The sequence below is a fragment of the Mus musculus genome, chromosome 17, assembly GCF_000001635.26.
Source record: "Mus musculus strain C57BL/6J chromosome 17, GRCm38.p6 C57BL/6J".
Taxonomy (NCBI): domain Eukaryota; kingdom Metazoa; phylum Chordata; class Mammalia; order Rodentia; family Muridae; genus Mus; species Mus musculus.
The window spans coordinates 78,732,241-78,751,979 of record NC_000083.6 but is presented as its reverse complement, the minus strand read 5'-3'; the positions used below and the strand labels follow the sequence as shown (position 1 = coordinate 78,751,979).

At 43.5% G+C, this 19,739-nt stretch overlaps 1 protein-coding gene across 2 annotated transcripts in view; it reads left to right on the top strand.

Moving 5' to 3' along the window:
* Window positions 1-14,657: 14,657 nt before the first annotated feature.
* Strn (striatin, calmodulin binding protein) overlaps window positions 14,658-19,739 on the top strand; it is an 87,425-nt gene continuing 82,343 nt past the window's right edge. The window contains exon 1 of one of the 2 annotated variants that reach the window (XM_006524357.3): window positions 14,658-15,726. In XM_006524357.3, coding sequence (XP_006524420.1) covers window positions 15,493-15,726 — 234 coding nt within the window. In that variant the 5' untranslated portion in view covers window positions 14,658-15,492. The remainder of the gene's footprint in view (window positions 15,727-19,739) is intronic. The other variant, NM_011500.3, reaches the window with a different exon arrangement.

Genomic DNA, 19,739 nt, shown 5'->3' with positions numbered 1-19,739 from the left:
ATTGTTTCATCCATGATTTAAGACAAAAACCTCCATTTTATGAATAACAAAATATGTACAGTAAACCCATAGGATGCATAAACTCAAACCTCCGTTAAGACTTTAGCTGGAGGACACAGTGATGATAGTCTTAAAATAAGAGGCCGAGCCCTCAAGACGAAAATGAATGGACACCAAGCAAGCAAGCAATCACACACATCAGCAATGCCATGAGAGACGTCAGACCAAATGAGAAACATGCTGGTAAAAAGAAACCCGAGTCATTTAAGGCCTTCTTTGGAAGGCTAGTACCCAGAACTCCCAGCGCATGGATGTCGAGAGAGCAAGATCAGGTGCATTCTGGTGGGGAAGGGACGACTTCAGCTGCTCACCAGCTGAGGAAAAGCACCATTTGTCAAATGTACCAACCAGCCACCTTCTAACACGAGAAACGCTCCCATCCCAAGGCAAATGGTGCTCAGCCGCTTATGCTTTTTCACTCTCAAGTTTTTTTTCTTCCTCTGCCTGGAGAGTTTAGTAAAGTTGCAGACAAGAAAGAGGGCTGCTTGCTAATGACAGGATCAACATGTTTCGAAAGATTGATGGTGGAAACTGACCGCCTGTCTGCATCACCACCCTGTGGATGCTGGAGCTCCCATGGAGAGGACTTCCCCATGACCACCGGTTAGACTTCTGCTCCTGCTGCTGACTCCTTTCCATCTTCCGAGGGACAACAGCTTCATGGAGCTGCTTGTCCTACTCCAGTCTCTGTCTCTGCCTCCGCTTCTCCTCCACCGTAGCCCTCCTCCGCTCCTCCTTCAGCCACTGGTCCTCCAGCTTCTCCTTCCGCGCCTCCAGGTGCCTCTCATAGTGCTGCTGGGCTCCCTCCTCTCTCTCTAACCAGCTAGCTGTTTATCTCATTCCTCATGGCTAGACGCTGCAGGTCAACCAGTAGCACAGGTCCAGGATCTGGTTTGTTTCCTGAGTGGTTGCTAGTTCGCCCTCGCCCTCGCCCTCGCCCTCGCCCTCGCCCTCGCCCTCGCCCTCGCCCTCGCCCTCGCCCTCGCCCTCGCCCTCGCCCTCGCCCTCGCCCTCGCCCTCGCCCTCGCCCTCGCCCTCGCCCTCGCCCTCGCCCTCTTTGCTTCTGCTCCCCTCTCCTCCCTCCCAGGGCCCTTGGCCCAGACAGGTGAGCTGCGGCCTGTGAAGGCCTGAGACAGGGATGGCAAGTGCTCTCATCTATATTTATATTTCATGTAGTTAGTGATAACCCCTGCACCATTCCAGACTATGGATCATTTTATTTGTATATTGGAATTATAATGCTTTGAAGTTGATACACCTCTTACTGATTTTTAAAAATCATGTGGTTACTACTAGGCATATACCCAGAAGATGCTCCAACATGTAAGAAGGACACATGCTCCCCTATGTTCATAGCAGCCTTATTTATAATAGCCAGAAGCTGGAAAGGACCCAGATGCCCCTCAACAGAGGAATGGATACAGAAAATGTGGTACATTTACACAACGGAGTACTACTCAGCTATTAAAAACACTGAATTTATGAAATTCTTAGGCAAATGGATGGAACTAGAAAATATCATCCTGAGTGAAGTAACCCAATCACAAAAGAACACAAATAGTATGCACTCACTAATAAGTGGATATTAGCCCAGAAGCTCAGAATACCCAAGATACAATTCACAGACCACATGAAGCTCAAGAAGAAGGAAGACCAAAGTGTGGATGCTTTGGTCCTTCTTAGAAGGGGGAACAAAATACCCTTGGGAGGAGTTAACAGAGACAAATCATAGAACAGAGACTGAAGAAAAGGCCATCTAGAGACTGCCCCACCTGAGGATCCATCCCTTATATGGTCACCAAACCCAGACACTATTGCAGATGCCAACAAGTGCTTGCTAACAGGCGTCTGATATAGCTCTCTCCTGTCTACCAGTGCCTGACAAATACAGAGGTGGATGCTTTCAGCCAACCATTGGACTGAACACAGGGTCCCCACTGGAAGAACTAGAGAAAGGACACAAGGAGCTGAAGGGGTTTGCAGCCCCATAAGAGGAACAACAGTATGAACTAACCAGTACCCCCAGAGCTCCCAGGGACTAAACCACCAACCAAAGGGTACACATGGTGGGACTAATGTCTCTAGCTGCATATGTAGCAGAGGATGGCCTAGTTGGTCATCAACGGGAGGTGAGGCCCTTGGTCCTGTGAAGGTTCCATGCCCCAGTATAGGGGAATGCCAGGGCCAGGAAGCAGGAGTGAGTGGGCTGGTGAGCAGGGGGAGGTGGGAAGGGATAGGGGATTTTCAGAGGAGAAACCAGGAAAGGGGATAACATTTGAAAAGTAAATAAAATATCTAATAAAACAACAAAAAATCATGTGGTAAATATATTTTCATTTTTATCCCAATGATACTTCTCATTTGTTGACTTATTTTGTTGTTCCTGTTGGGGGTGGTGGCGTTGTTTCTGGGTTTTGGTACAGGTAACTGGACCCAGAGCCTTGCTTATTGTAAGCATGCACCGTACTGATGTATGCCACTGGACCCTAATTAACTTACTGTTTTTATATATGAGTACACTGTAACTGTCTTCAGACACTCCAGAAGAGGGTGTCAGATCTCATTACAGATGGCTGTGAGCCACCATGTTGTTGCTGAGATTTGAACTCAGGGCCTTTGGAAGAGCAGTCAGGGCTCTTAACACTGAACCATCTCTCCAGCCCCCTTACTGTTTTTAACTCTAAGCCACAGTCTTTTAAATTTCTTAGAATATAATTTTATCATGTAGTTGAGTGGCCATTGGTTAGTATCAGGAAAAGAAAATGGGTCAAATTTTAGCATTTGTCATGAAAATTAATTGAAAAGCAAACAGATTGTAAAATTTGAAGTGACTCAAATAACAGAAAAACCTTTGTTTTATGGCAAATATCCTGTGAATAAAAGCACATTTTCTAACCATTCCATCAAATATCCTTGTCTTCCTGATGGGCTTTTGACTTTCACATTAAATGCCTAAATTATGCTCTGTGTAGATCTGTCTTGTTAACTGAATTGAAATCCTTGTCTAAAGATCCGCTAAGGTGTTTCGAATGTGCCATGCTCTTCTACTCATTTTTAATGGCTGAAATTTGTCCTGCTTTATGCTTTGTGTAATTACAGAGCCTCGGGTTCCAACTGTGGTAGTCAGTTTCATTCATCAAATATTTATTGGGGCCTGCTGTGGATAAGGCATCAACCAACCTAAGAGCTTGAGGGCACAGGGAGAGAATTACAGGTTAGGTGTGCCGGTCTCTCAAGCCACCGGTGGGAATTTACCATGCAAAGCAGGGAACTGGTCATGTGAATGCTCTCCATACCAGTCAGCACATTTTACTGCAGTCTTAGCAGACCATGTAGCTCAGACTCTACCAACAAAGTTCAGAAGTGACTTTTCTGAACATCTTCACTGTTAATGCCACTTGAAGCATGCCGCCTGCTGTTCACACTCTCGTGCCTGCAGCGACGAGCCCGTCTTGGTCTTGTGCCTGCCTCCGAAAGGTGCTTTGTCTCATTGGTTTTCTGATTGACCTACCTACCTACCTACCTACCTTCCTTCCTTCCTTCCTTCCTTCCTTCCTTCCTTCCTTCCTTCCTTCCTTCCTTCCTTCCTCTCTCTCTCTCTCTCTCTCTCTCTCTCTCTCTCTCTCTCTCTTTCTTTCTTTCTTTCAGGGTTGGTTTTCATTTCAGTTTGGGCTTCTAACATTTTTCTCCTTGCTTTTTTTTTTTTTTAATTTTTGGTAAAGTTCTCTTAAAATCATTCCCAGTGCCATGTAATTTCAGTGACTGAGAGTGCCCGGTTCGGGCTGAGGATGTTTTCAGTGATGGATAATTCCTCCCCAGCATGTGCAAGGCCTTGGGCTCAGCCCCCACTACCATGAAAATTCAGTGTACAGTTGAGTGGCTTTGGTATCTCCACAGCAGTCCTCACCACAGTCACACTGTGGTGTTCACTACGTCAGAGCCGTCGTCTTGGTCCCCTCCCTCCCCTCAGTCTCAGGCTGCTACCTCAAATCTGCTTTCTGTCTAAATTTCGTACTGTGGACTTTAATTAATTATATGGAGTCATGTGCTCTTTCATGACTAGTTTTTTGAGGGTTCATCCACACTGTAGATCCTGCCGTTCTTTTTAATGGCTGCATACTACCCTGTTGTATGTACACTTTTTCTTTATCCACATATCACCTGAAGGACACCCAGGCTCTTTCAGCCTTCTCCTTCTTATGGCTGTCTTACAAGTCATGATGCTCTGAACAGTTAAGTACAGGTTTTTCCATGAACATATTTTCTGAGACAGGGTCTCATTCTATACTCTAGGCTGGCCCCTAACTCAGGATCCTTCTGCCGTGCCCTACTGAGTGCAAGGGTTATAGATTTGCATCACAAACATGTATTTTAATATCTCATCAGTATCTGGCCAGGAGTGGAATTACTGGGTTAAATAATAACTCTAACTTTTTAAAAACTTACCAAACTCTTCTAATATTTTTGTACACATGCGTGTATGCACGTGACCCCCTTCAGCTCATCTGTTTATGTACCTGTTTATTTACCCTGACTATTTTTTGCCGTTCTTGGTACCTCCCTGGCTTTTCAGGATAGGAGACGACATGCCTTCTTTCCCAGCCTTCCTCCTCCTTTCTCTGTTAGTATACACTTATCCATTCTGTAACATTCTTCTAAGCGTCCACCAACCAGCTCTTTTCTGTCATTGGAGCTATACAAGAAGATCTTGTTAACGAATTAGGGTTGGAACCCAGGTAGCAGTGGTGCACACCTTTAATCCCAGCACTCAGGAGGCAGAGGCAGGTGGATCTCTGAGTTCTAGGCCAGCCTGGGCTACTTGGAAAAAAAAGGGAGATGGGGGTGGGAAGATGGTCCAGTCAGTAAAGGGACTCCCACACAAGTGTGGGAACAAGAGTAACATAGAGTGTAGTATTTAGTCTGCTAAGCAGTTTTTACATGCATGGAAATGATAGTATAGCACAGAAGTTTAATTATGACAGATTATCACTGTCAAGAGCTGCTGGGCTCCAGAGATGGCTCAGATGATAAAGTGCTTGTCTGCAATATTGAGAACCTGAATTCAGATCCCATTTAAAAAGTCAGGCATGGGAACGTGCACCTGTAATCCCAGCCTAGGAAGTTGAGGCAGGAGGACACACACACACGCATTTGCACACATGTATGCTCATGTACACACATGAACACTTGTACCACAGGCACAGTTTGTTTTAAATGTAAAAAGCTGACATTTTTGTTGTGTGTGCTAGCCTCTCTAGATCCATTCAAATAATAATGAGTGACGAGTATATTAGTCCACATTTCAAAACGTGCTTAATTCCAGCATTCCTACTCCTCACATTTTCTTCATTCTTAGTTGAAATTCTTAGGTCTGAAACACCGAATCTTTAGGGTTCATACGCCATCTTAGAGAACCTGACCTAAGGTTGAACTCGAGTTAGCAAACTGGCACCCAGCACCAGTTTCTAGATTTCTCCCCAACAAATCTACACCTCCAGGTTACAAGCCTGCCCCTGGCACTTCACTTCCTAGCAACTACCAATCCGGAGGAAAGCAGGAGTGAAGTTTATGGTTTGGCTCTCAGCACCAGCCAATTATGTTAAAGGCCATAGTGTCCCTCCAGTCACATATGTACCAGGCTAGATACCCTCTTCTTGAACTGGGCTCGGGGGCTCCCTCCCATTCTCCTGCATCAGAGACGGTAATGTGGCCCAAGCTGGCGATTAAATAAAGAGACCCTAATGTGATTACATCGGAACCCGCTCCTTGGTGGTCTTTTGGGGGTTCATGAATGTTTATCCTGACATGACAGGTGGATGTCAGAAATGGTTAAAGGCTAGCCATAAATTAATTTCTTGTTCAATACTTTCCACTAATTGAACTATTTTTAAAACCTGACTTAACATCACATACCATCATACCATATCTGGTTCCCTCATATCTAAAGTATTATGAAATTATTATTTGTGGACTTAGTAGTTTAAAAAGAATTTCATATCTTAACTATAAGAGTAGGATGGTTGTATGTGCACAAGTGAGCAATACCTCTCATAACACCCATACCTGTGTTCACACTTTTCCTTATTATATATATATATATATATATATATATATATATATATATACACACACACACACACACACATCTATATGCATATATACATAATATAAAAGTATCTCTTATTCAACTAGTATAATTGTTGTCTCAGAGGTTTATTGCCTATGCTAATCTAAGCCTGGTCCCGGAAGCTTCTGACTTCCATACAATCTTATCTAGACCTAGAATATTTTCAGCCTCTGAGATTTACTGCCAAATAAATTCACCCTTTCTAGCTCTTTTTGAACTCTGGCTGGCTGGTCAACTCAGCTGTCCTGGCTCAAACTCCACTCCATGCTGACTGACTCAAACTGGCTTCTTTCAACTTTGACCGAATTGTTCTGCTTGGCATCATACTACCTTTGGCAATCTGTTCTAATCTTCTCTTTCTCCTGGTCTGGCTCGTTCTGTCTTCACCTGTGTTTAGCTTGTTCTCTCCCTGAAACCTGTCTCTGTACAATTGTTCTGATGAAACAATCTCTCTCCTCTCTGCACTGCTCTCTCTTAAGCACCCTCTCTCTTATGTGCTTCCTTCTAGAAACTTAACTTTATCTTCATTAAGGGTGTTTGTTGAGGATGTTCCTGTATTCTAGCCAGAGGCATTAAAGGTGTGTGCTAAGGGCTGAACCACACCACAACTACAAATAGGTTTTTCCAGTAACAGCACAGTCTGGGGTTCACAGTGTGATCATATATCCTGCAACATAATACATATACATATATAATGTGTGCATATTTATGGATAGCTGTACTGGGGATGAACACATTCAAGCTCTCCACCACTAATCTATCTCTAGCTTAACATCTACCACTTCATGTTTCTTCTTCTTTTCTCCTTTTATTTTTTTAACTTAAAAGAAGGAGCTTAATAGATGGCTCAGTGGTTAAGAGCACTGGCAGATCTTCCAGAGGTCCTGAGTTCACTTCCCAGCAATGATGGGAATTCTCCAGACTACTTGGTAGCTCACAACCATCCATAATGGGATCTGATTTCCCTCTTCTGGTGTGTATGAAGTCATAGCATTCATATATAAAATATATTCAAAAAGTCTTAAAAAATAAACTTAATGATTTGCTTATTAAATATCTTCCTTCTTTCTAATTCATTTCTAATTACACAGGGAAATGCTTTCTTATCTCATTTACAAAACCACGAAAAGGCTTTATCCTTGTGTAATGAGTGTGAAGTAATATCAGTGTAAAAAAGAAAGCTGAGCTTTTGTCGTATTGTAAAATAGTCAATTATAGTGAAATTTGCATTCATTAACATTTTGGGAAAAATTTTTTTCTAACCCACTACCCAGAAAAAGAAAATCTATGTTGATATTTGAATGTAATTTCTCCATATCATGATAACTATATGGCAGCTGTTTTGGCTTGTTTTCCTCTATTTTATAAGCACTCTCTTGTGACATTAATAAGATGGGAAAGATTTCCCCCTGACTTACTCTCCACCTGCTGCAGGGTCTCTGAAGCCCGAGCTTGCTTTAGGCCTACTCTTGCTAGTCTGGCTAGTCAGTCAGGTTAGTGTGGCTAGTTAGTCAGGTTAGTGTGGCTAATTCCAGGGCCTCCTCCTGTCTGACCCGGGACTGGATTACAGCAGCTCTCAGGCCTGCCTGGCTTTTTGTGTGGCTGCTGGGAATTTAAGCTCCTTCCCAGGGCAGACACCTTACCTGCTGAGCTGTGCCCTCAGCTCCCATGGTTTGGGGCCTCTTTATACTTGATGTGCTACACTTGCAGCTATTATTCTATAAATAGGCACTTCATTTCCAGCTTTTACATGTTAGGGGATAGTGCTACCTTTGACTTTGTAGACTCCTTGGGGTAAACTTCCTAGGAATTAATTTTTGTTTTTAAATCAACTTAAATTTTGCTACAGATTGGTGAATTTTAGAGTAAGCAGAGAGTTTTGTTTGGTTGCTTTTTCTGTGTTTTTTTTTGGGGGGGGGGGTTTGGTTTGGTTTTTCGAGGCAGGGTTTCTCTGTGTAGCCCTAGCTGTCCTGGAACTCACCTTGTAGACCAGGCTGGCCTTGAACTCAGAAATCTGCCTGCCTCTGCCTCCTTAGTGCTGGGATTTAAAGACGCTTGTTTTTAAGCTTGAGGATAACTTTATTAAAGTTAAAAAGAAGCCAGGTGGTAGTCCTCTTTTTTTTTTTAAAGATTTATCTTTATTTATTTATTATTTTTTAAAGACTTCACTCCAGAAGAGGGCGTCAGATCTCATTACAGATGGTTGGGAGCCACCATGTGGTTGCTGGAAATTGAACTCAGGACCTCTAGAAGAGCAGTTGGTGCTCTTAACCTCTGAGCCATCTCTCCAGCCCCGGTGGTACTCATTTTTAATCCTAACACTAAGGAGATAGAGAGACTAGAGGATCTTTGACTTTCAAGGACAGCTGCAGCCAGCACTACATAGAAAAACTGTCTTGAAAAACAAACAAAAAGTTAAAATGAACACTCTCTTGGGCATACAAACTGTGAATGGATGAGAGAAAAAGAAACAAACAAAAAAATTAAAAAGAAGGAAAAGTCATGCTTTAAACCAGCACAGAGATTAGCCATGGCAGCCAGTCTCCTGTCTCCCACCTGTGGTGCTGGGACTTCTTTCATGTTTTCAATCTGGTTACATTCTTATACAAACATTGCAGCATTAATTTGGTCATTGTCTTCTACTAAGAACTGTATTTAAATTGCCTGGGGTGAATTGCATGTGCTAAATACAAATGCAGTTTGAACACACTCAGTGGATCCGTCACGTTTCTTGTTATGAGGTCATGTAAAACCGTGAGCAGGTTCAAACTGCTCCTGCCCTCCCGTGCTTGGTGCTCCGGGTCAGGCTGCAGAGGAAGACCTGGGGACGGAGGTATGGTATGGTAGATGATGGTAGAATGTCCCATTATAGAGACCGTCTGCAAGTCCCGTAACTCACACACAGTGAGCGGTGCTGTATGAAAGCTGCAGAGGTAAGGGCTGCTAGCACATGCAGGGTAGGCTCATGTCCGGAAAACCTAAGAACTAAAGCAAGAATGTGAAGCTAGACGTTCCAGCTTCAATCCTCCTCTTCTTTCCTCTTCTCCCTTCCCCTCTTCTCCTTCCCCTCCCTCCCTTTCCTCCTTCCCCACCCCAATCCTCCTCAGCCATCTTTGACCTTGTCTTTTTTTCTATTTTCTTTTTCTTTTTTTGGTATTGTTAAGCCCTGTTTTTCCCCCCTTCTCTCTTGTATATTTATACAAAATAATGTACAAAAAAAAAACCCCAACTGTGCTATATTTGCATTATTTTGAGGACTGACTTACTAGATCTGAGGACCACCAGGTGAGGGAAGATTGGCTATTTTCTGCTGAGAGCAGCTGTACCTGCTGGAAAAGAGTGCATCCCAGTTGTACAGCTGGCAGAAATAGCCACACACACACACACACACACACACACACACACACACACACACACACACACACACACACACACACCAATCCAGAATTGGAAGGCTCACCAGTGACCCTAATCTGGAGGCTGGGAGATAGAAGTTTCTGATCTGGATCTTGGTATGGAAATCTTGAGGCATAGTGGCTATAGATTCCAGAAGATTAAGACAGGGAGATCTCCGAGTTCAAGGTCATCTGGGATTAAAGGTGTGGTGGCACACACCTTTAATCTGGGCTACACCTTCTGCTGGAGACTGTATTAAGGACACTGGAAGAAGGGAGTCTAGCTCTCACTCCTTCACTTGCTTGCCGTGTGGAACTGAGTAACTGCTAGATCCTTGGACTTCCATTCACATCTACTACTGAACCATTGTTGGGAATTGGACTGCAGACTGTAAGTCACCAATAAATCCCTTTACTATATAGAGACTATCCATAAATTCTGTGACTCTAGAGAACCCTGACTAATACAGGGCTAGAGAGTAGGCTCTGTGGTTAAGAGCTCTCACTCCTGCAGAAGACCTTGGTTTGGTTCCTAGCACCCACATGGTGGCTCACAACCATCTATAACTCCAGTTCTGAGGGATCTAATACTTTCTTCTGGCCTCTATGGACACACATGTGGTGCATGCAGGCAAAACATTCACACAAAAGATAAAAATAAACTTAAAAAAATATGATCAAGACCTAATCTGTTTGCTTAGGTAAATTCCGAAGTTGGTCACCACTAATATTCTAAGAGAAGGCTTGCTACAGCTTCAGAACTGGGTAATCCTTTCAGGCTGTCTATGTTTGATATTTGATTTAGGTAATCTTATATAGCCTTGAAGTATTTACTTATATACTTATAATCCATCAAAAAATAAAAATTAATTCTAATTTAATGATACATTTTAAAAATGGAGATGAAACTGTATTCTTAAAAAAGATCTTTTTTGGCCAGACAGTGGTGGCACATGCCTTTAATCCCAGAGCTTGGGAGGGAGAGAGGTGGATCTTGGTGAGTTTGAGGCTAGCCTGGTCTACAGAGCAAATCCAAGACAGTCAGGTCTATACAGAGAAACCCTGTGTCAAATAACAGCAACAATAACAATAATGAAAATTCTTTTATCGTGAAGTATCAAAAAGTGACCAGTAAAATAAAATAGATAATGTGTTTGCTTTGTCTTCCAAGATTCAAAATGATCGCTATTGTAGCGCCCTTTTAGATTATCTAAAAAAGTTACACATGAAAATTTAAAGTTAAACTTATTAAATAAAATGTGCATGTGAGTGCAGGTGTTAATTCTCCATGGACCTGGAGTTACAGGTGGTTGTGAGACTCCTGATGTGCCTGCTGGGACTTGAACTGAGGTCCACTGGAAGACTAGTAAGTGTTCTTCATTCTAGTACAGGGGAATGCCAGGGCCAGGAAGCAGGAGTGGGTGGGCTGGGGAGCAGGGCTAGGGGAGGGTATAGGGGGCTTTGGGGTTAGCATTTGAAATGGAAATGGAAATATCTAAAAAAAAATGTTCAAAAAAAAGTGTTCCTCATTGCTGAGCCATCTCTCCAGCCCCAAATGATCATTTTAAAGCTAAAATAAGTCAACCTCCTAGCTTCAAATTTCTCCCCAAATAATAGTAACTGCAGTAATAACTAATAAGGCCAAGTCCCTATCCTATCACAGATTCGCAATGCGGATTTAATTGTTGGACTCCAAGGGAATTTTCACATGATAGGATTCCTTCATTCTCAATGTGCACGATATGTTTCCACAACACAGCTGTGACCAGACATCTCCGGCAGAGCATCTGAGGAGTCTGAGGGAAGCTGGATGCAGGAAAAAGCTGCCTGATAGAGAACAGGCAGGAAGGAAAAGGGGGCAGAGATGAGAGACAGGACAGACGTGAATAAACAATGGGCGATGGCAAGTTCCTGTTCCCCAAAGCGCTTTTAGTCCCTTTGGAGGCTTCTTTCCACCCAAGCCATTTCCTTCAAAACTCTGAAAGAGCCATCAGGTTCAATTTGAAGCCTTTCTCGGAAACTCAAATAACCTGTTATTTTGCACAGCTTGGGAAAAAGAGCCACTCATTTTTAATGAAAAACGGGGGAAAAAATATCAGACGAATTGTCATTTTATAGGAATGTAATGCTAGTCCTACAAAGCATACATGGAGAAGTGGAACGTAGCACACACACATTGTTATCTGAGAACCCTGCTAGCAGGTCCCCCTTTCACCTTACGCTGACTTAGAAGTCACCACCTCAACGGTTGCTCTGTGTGCTCAGAAAAGAAGCTATTGGCCCTGCCACTTGGGCTTTATTGGATAATGAAGATATTGGAACATCAACAACACCATGAGTTTTGTTTGAGGCTTAGAGGTTAGCTTAAGCATCAGTCTTGTTGGTTTTAGGATTTAACTCTTACTGAAGTCCTGGAGTGGGAGTGAAGAAGGCAAAAGGGAAATTAATTATGGCATTGACCAGGGCCTTAAGTGTGTGTGTGTGTGTGTGTGTGTGTGTGTGTGTGTGTGTGTGTGTGTACAAATTTCATTTAGTCTTGTGAACTATATTATAAAAAGTTATGATTATTTAGTATATACCATAGGTAGGTATTATGGTAAACATTTAAATTCATTCTCCTATATGACCTCACACTGATTTTGTAAGACATGTGTTATGCTTTAATAAAGTTGACAGTCCTGCCTTCCATCCCCAGGAACCCACACACTAAAGGGAGAGAACTTACTCCATAAGTTATTCTCTGACCTCCACTCATGAGCAGCAAACACACACACACACACACACACACACACACACACACACACACATGTTTTAGAATCTAGCTCATATAGTAATACAGGATTCAGGGTCCTTATTAAAACAAAGAACCTTAAAACTTTAAAAAATGTACTGAGTTTTGTTAAACTACCAACAAAATATTACCACATGCAGATCTTTTAAAGTAAGTTTAATATCCTATTTTACTATAACTCTTAATATTTTGACTTATTGAATGTTATGTCCATGATATGAACCATCAATGCTATTTTGATTGTAAAGATGTACTCAAAAGCAAAGAAATTATTTGATAATAAAGTTTAAATAAGAATGAAAATGATTCTCTAGTATGTATCCATAGTAGTCCAGGATGTTGATACTTTTGGGAAGTATGTGAGTGTAGCATGTGTATGTGTGTGTGCATGTCTGAAATCCATGAGTGTAGCATGTGTATGTGTGTGTGCATGTCTGAAATCCATGAGTGTAGCATGTGTATGTGTGTGTGCATGTCTGAAATCCATTAGTGTAGCATGTATATGTGTGTGTGTGTGTGTCTGTCTGAAATCCATGAGTATTCCTTGATTAATCCCCAGCTCTATTTTATTTTTGTTTGTTTGTTTTTAAATAGAGTCAGGAATCTCTCACTGAACCTAGAGTTCATCTGTTTGGCCAGACTGGCTAGTCACTTATATCCATAAATTTACCTGTCTCTACTTTATATCCTGCCATCTCCCATTACTGAATTACAGGTCATTGCCTGCACCTCGCTTTTATGTGTGTGCTGTGGATTCAAACCCAGTTTCCCATGCTTAGATGGCAAGTACCTTATTGACTGAATCATCTACCCTGCCTTATTATCTATGCATTTAATTATGTTTTATAGTCTTTTGTGAATCAGTTTAAAGCCATTGTCTTGTCTGACATGTCTTCTGTTAGAGGAAAAAAACAGATTGTTTAACACCCAAGCTTATAAAAATTACTTAAATCGCTCAGATGAAAAAGTTCCAATCTTAGCCAGGTGGTGGCACACACTTCTTTAATCCTAGCACTTGGGAGATAGAGGCAGGTAGATCTCTGAGTTGGAGGCCAGCCTGGTCTTACAGAGCAAGTCCCAGGACAGCCAGGGCTACACAGAGAAACCCTGTCTCAAAAATCCAAGAAACAAAAAACAGAAAGAAAAGGATAGGGAAAAAAAAAAGAAAGGAAAAAAATTCTATTTATGTTTTCTTGGTTCTGATAGATATAAGAGTAGTCAGCATGTTTTTAATTAATTAAAATTAAATCAGATAGATAGAGAAATATATAACTAGCCCTGGCTGTCCTAGAACTCATGCTGTAGACCAGGCTGGTCTCAAACTCAGAAATCTGTTTCCCTCTGCTTGTCTCTTGTCTCTGGGCTGTGCCACCATGTCCAGCTTAATTTTTTTAAGGTTACTGGGCTAACAGGCAGGTAATCTGGGTGCTAGTTTTGGTAGTCATCTGTCATTCAAGGTCTCATTGAGGACAGTCTCAATTTCTTGAGCTGTGAATGAATCAGGCTGGATCTCAAAGAACATTTAGAGCCAAACTAATTTATGACACAAGGAATTTGGCCAGGCCTGGATCAACTTTTTATGATAATAAAGAATGAATTCACAAAGCAGAAACATTCAGTAACTGAGCAGAGGGCTTTGCCATCGCTCTTTGCAACCCGAGCAGAGACAATGTGTTTCCTGTCCTTTTCACAAGTTGCCATGGGAAGACCAGGGAACAGAGAGGACAGGGACAGGATGCCCTTCCCTTGCAAGTCACTCATCAGCTTGTATCTTGACTCTCTTTTTTTCTTTTTTCATGTCCACCAGATCAAAACAAAATTACAATTTTTTTTTGTTGGAGTGACAGATAAATAATTACTTAATTTCGTTTTCATTTCTTAAATGTTCTTCAGGCACATTCCTTTCTCCAGTTGGTGTAGTGTAAATTTATAATGATAATAGTTATCAGGGTACTCAGAGAGGGAAAACACTGGCAAACCACTTAGAAGGAAAGGATTTTAGTGTGCCTTTGGTGTAAAGATCAATTGCCCAAGAAATTAGGAAAGCGACAAGTGGGAAGGGGAGGTTCCCGGGTTCAGGAGTGCAATAGAGCAAAAAGGGACTTTGTTCCTTCTGATTGTAGCCCTTAGGGCTCTGTGACTCTATATGTATGTCAACCTCCTTTTGATGACAAGAACTGTGACATCTATCTTTATATTCCTGGCACGGAATATTACTGACAATAAAATACTTGTTCAAGCGAATTGAGTGAAAACTGCCGCAAAGATGGGGGGAAAAATGAGATTGGACAGGCAGCACTTCTTTATTACTGGAGATCTAAAACTTTGGCAGAATTTACAAGCAGGATTAGCACAGAGAAAGGGACTTTTAATACTAATATTTCAGACCAAGTGTTAAACTGGAAATTAGAAAAAGCCCTCATGGCAAATGTCGAACCTTAGCAGAAAGAGAGAAGACCAGAGTTCCTCCTCCTAAGGGAAAACTGGTCTGTTAACAAGCACTGAGCCCCTCTGGGGATGAATGGTAGGCTCGATGGCAAGCCGTGGTCCAGGGGTGTCGAGGCTTTGATGAACCCCGAAAAGGGCGACGAGGGGGCAGACGACCGGATGGCTTGCCCAGCGCCTATTTCTTAACAAAACGACCAGGAAGCCCTAAACTAAGTGGAGCTAGGGCTGGTACTTGGCGTGATAACTTCCGCGTGCGAATATGCAACAGGGAGCGCCGCTCGCGAACTTCCGCATGAAGGGAGCCTGCGGCGGCGCGACCCGAGGGGCATCGGCTGGCCGCACTGCCGAAGAGGAAACCCGCGGAGCCGTCAGGGGAGGGCGTGGCGAGGAAAGGGCGTGGCTTCGGTCCGGCCTCCGAGAGGCGCAGGCCTACAGGCAAGCGGGGTTCGCCACGCCCCGGGACTACATTTCCCGGCAAGCCCCGCGGGCCGCAGTTGACCCACTTCCCGGCCCGTCACGGGCTCGCCCGGCCCCCGCGCCCGGGCGGCTGCTCCCTGCTGACTGGGGTGTGGGCGGGGAGCGGCGGAGGGAGGAGGCAGAGCTGGCCGCCGCAGTTTGCCGCCGCTGCTGGGCGCCTAGGCAGAGAGCTCCCCGGGGTTCGTGCGGCCGCCATGGACGAGCAGGCGGGGCCCGGCGTCTTCTTCAGCAACAACCACCCGGGAGCTGGCGGTGCTAAGGGGCTCGGGCCTCTGGCGGAGGCTGCAGCGGCCGGAGACGGAGCGGCTGCGGCGGGGGCGGCCCGAGCTCAGTACAGCCTCCCGGGGATCTTGCACTTCCTGCAGCACGAATGGGCCCGCTTCGAGGTGGAGAGAGCCCAGTGGGAGGTGGAGCGGGCGGAGCTGCAGGTAAAGACCCTCCCGGCCTGGCGGTCCTCATCCCGCCTCTTCTCTCTCTTCAGCCCCGCCCCAGACCCTTCGCCCCCTCCCCCAGCCCGCTCGCGCCCCCTCCCCCTTGCCTTGCGCCCATCACTTCCAGAATCTCATCCCCCTTCCTCCAGTCACCTTTGACTTTTTTTTGCTGATCCCACTTCCTTGAGCCTGTTTTCCCACTCCTTCTGATCCATTTACCCTCCCGGCGGCTGTTTTCCCCACTCTCAACTCCGGTGCTTATTCCTACTGGTTTGCCATGCCACATTTTGGGGTTGTCTGTCCCTTTCGGTTTACTGATTGGGTTGACAGTAGTTTTGAGAGACTCCGAGCAGATCATCCTGGCTCAACCTGACGCACCCTAGGTCTAGAGACGTTCCTCGCAGAAGGGTTTGGCAGTTGTCTATCGCTCACTCTGCAAGGAAGGTGACCAGAGAAAGCAACACAAGTTGTATCAGTGAGGCCTTGGCTTTCCTCGAGAAACTGATGTTACTAGCAGTGTCAGCTCCAGTTTTATGTCTGAAAATGTTTCCCTGTCTGCCCTTTGACCCCATCCCGCATTCGCGTTTGGGTTAGACTCATAGGTTTCAGTGAAGGATTTGATTGATGGGAGTCAGAAAATGGGCAGAGGTGGGACATCTTTTCACAGAATCTCAAACTTCCCAAGAGTTGATTTGTATGTCCAGAGCTTAAAAGGAACTAAAGGGGCTTCAGGGCTACGTTGCCCCCTTGCATAACCTGCCAGATAAAGCATGCTTATCTGAGAGGAGCTCTTGTGCGCCAGAGAAGCATGAAAGGTTGGTAACTCACTGGTCACTCTGAGTTGGTAAGTAGGTTTACTGTGACTGTTTATAAAACTTCCAACACATACACTAATTTCCAGAGGAACTCAAAGAGCTGTGAATTGTGCCTCTCTGTTTTATGGGCTAAATCTGTATGCTTATGAAATTTGAGTACAGTTTTAGTTTGTTTGCGAAGCACTCGAAGTGTGTTTCTTTTTTGGTTTTTGGTGGTTTTTTTTTTTTTTGGCACAAAATATGAAGAGAAAGAAACACTGAAGAGACTCGCTTGTAGAAGCGTACTGCTTTGAGAGATTGATGTGGCCACAGAAGGAGCAAACAGGCAAGGTTATGGTAAATAAGTCTCTGATAAAGGCTGGGCTTGAGTCCGGCTCTGTGACCTTGAGGGGATTCTGTGACCTCTCTGGGCTTCAGTTTCAACCCTTACTTATTCAGCACAGGTTCAGGGCTCAGTGAATGCCTGCCTTGTGTATCCAGACTCCGATTAACGAAACCTGCCCCCCTCATGGAGTTTCTGTTTTAATGAGAAGGCGGACAGTCAGTGGATAGAGCTGTGTGAACTAGCCCACGGTTATGTCTATCTCCGATGAAACTTAGGAATACAGGAGTGTAACCAACTTCGGGGCGGTGGGTAGGGCAATTGAATGAAGTCAGGTAGTGGCCTGTATGGTTTCTTACGTTTCTGCAGTTACATGGCTTGTATTCTTTGCTGACTTTCTCATCCCTACTGTTAGGTATGAGTCTATTTGATATTTGTAAGTCTTCCTGTGGTGACTGATCTTGTACTCAACCCAGTGACTTGAGAGTACGCAGAAATGGTCAGACATTTACCTGTCGTTACTGGCAACGCATTCTGTAAATGTGCTTATGGAGTTCAGGTCCAAGGGACTACTGCATGAGAGCTAACTCCATGCATGGTTGCTGCAAGTGATTTTTGTTTGTTTCTGTTTAAATTTTAGCATATTTTATAGTTTAGGGACTATAAAACAAATGACTCTAATCTGGTTAAAAACAAGCAATAAAATAATGTTTGCCTGAGCCGCGCATGGTGGCGCATGCCTTTAATCCCAGCACTTGGGAGGCAGAGGCAGGCGAATTTCTGAGTTCGAGGCCAGCCTGGTCTACAAAGTGAGTTCCAGGACAGCCAGGGCTACACAGAGAAACCCTGTCTCAAAAAAACCAAAAAAAAAAAAAAAAAAAAGTTTGCCTTCCTATGTGTAGATGTATGAGGATCTACAGACTAGCCTATGTTCATTCATTCTATTCTCTGAGGCTTAGAGTTTACAATTTATGTGTACATTTAACTAGTCTTTAATTTTTATACACACATCCAAATTAACTTCAGGTAAGTTTCATATTTTTCTTTACGATAAGGACACTACTTAATTTTAAAATCTTTTGATTTATGTTCCAGAGAAAGTTAGAAAAAAAATCATAGACTATTTTGTAAATATAATAAATACTATTATTATTGCAGGGTTTATATGTATGGTCTCTGTATCATTAACAGAATGAAAAAATTTAAAAACCTTGTACTTTAAATCAACATTAAATTTGATTCTCCCTTTCTGTGCCATTAGGCTTTTCCTGGGGTTGGGGGACAATGTAAAGTAAAAGAGATAAATGAGTTGTGATGACACATGCCTCTGTCCTTTTAATTTTTAAATCTCTTCTGAAGCCGTTAACACCAAAGTCAACAGAAGTGCCTTTAAGGTTCAGTCTCATTTGTCCCTACAGGAACCTGTCAATCCCGCTCTTTCAAGTTGTCAGGGCTGAGTTGTGAAAGGCAACCCAAGTTCTCATCTGTCTGGGCAGCCTGTGTCACTTCCTCCCTCCTTTAGATAATGGGAGTGAGAAGGGAGTCACAGCATATAAAAGCATTTAAAAAAAAATCTTTTTTCCTCCTTTCTCTTGTTAGTTAATAGACCATCCCCCCCACCAACCGTGAGAATTGGTGATTCAGGAGGGAATAGAGAATAGGGAATATCAAGGTATTGCTGAGTTTTGTGTTTGAGAAAGGAATTGAAAGAATACTAATAATATTTGAGAGGTTTTCTTTTTTTTTTTTTTTTTCATGTATGAGTCGTCGTGCCTGAGACCCCAGAGAAGTTTGCATCCTAATCAGTATGGTGGTGGGTAGGAGACTCAGACCCATTTGAGGGAGAGATTGACTTTCTTAGAACAGCGTGAGAAGATTTGGCAGCAAATGTGGAGGGTTATGAAGTAATCAAAACCCGAAGCTTAGTCATTTTAAAGTTACTTACAGGAGGGCCAACATGTAAAGAAAATCAAGTAACCCTAGGTTTTGATGATGATGATGTGTGTGTGTGTGTGTGTGTGTGTGTGTGTGTGTGTGTGTGTGGAAGTGTCTACATGGGAGCGGTAGAATTGTTTAGATCAACTAGTAGAAGACATGTGCTATAGAGACTCTGGGCTGGAGTGCTTATGAATCTAGATTTTGGCACTAATGATTTGTATCTCATTTAGCAAATATTTTTCAAGTACAGACTTCATGCCAGGTCCTGTTTTAGGCATGGAGAAGATATAAGATCTTATCTCATGAAATTTAAATGATAGGGTCAGATAAACAGTGATGAATACTTGCTACATTGCAAAGTATTGCATGCCCTGGTAAAGTCTAGGGGTAGGAAGTAAGTCACCACAGACCCAGAGCTATTGAGCCGAAACCTTCCAAGGCCGTACCTGAGGTCCAGAAAGAGTTAAACCAGCCAGGAGAAGGGAGGATGCTTAGAATATCACCAGGACAACAATGAGGCACCTGTGGCTGGAATGGAGGAGGAGTGGAAGAAATGATGCCAGGGGAAGATACTGGATCCTGCTTCCTGTAAAAAGACTTTGAATTTTGGTTGTGTCTGGTGGCACAGGCCTGTAATCTCTGCTACTTGGCAGACATAGGGAGAGAGACATCACAAGTTCAAGGCTGGTCTGGGTTACAGGGGCAATTCAAGGACAACATGGAATATCTAGCTTCAAATACAAAGTAGAAAGAGGACTGAGACCACAGCTCAGTGGGTTTGCCCAGAGTATGCAGGGCTTCTAAGTTCAACCCCCAGGACCAAGAAAGCAACCATCACTGGGTTTCACCTCAGTGGATTTGGCAACCATTGGAATGTGTTGACAAAAGGCACAGGCGCATCTTTAAAATGAACCCTTGGCAGGAAGTCAGAATGT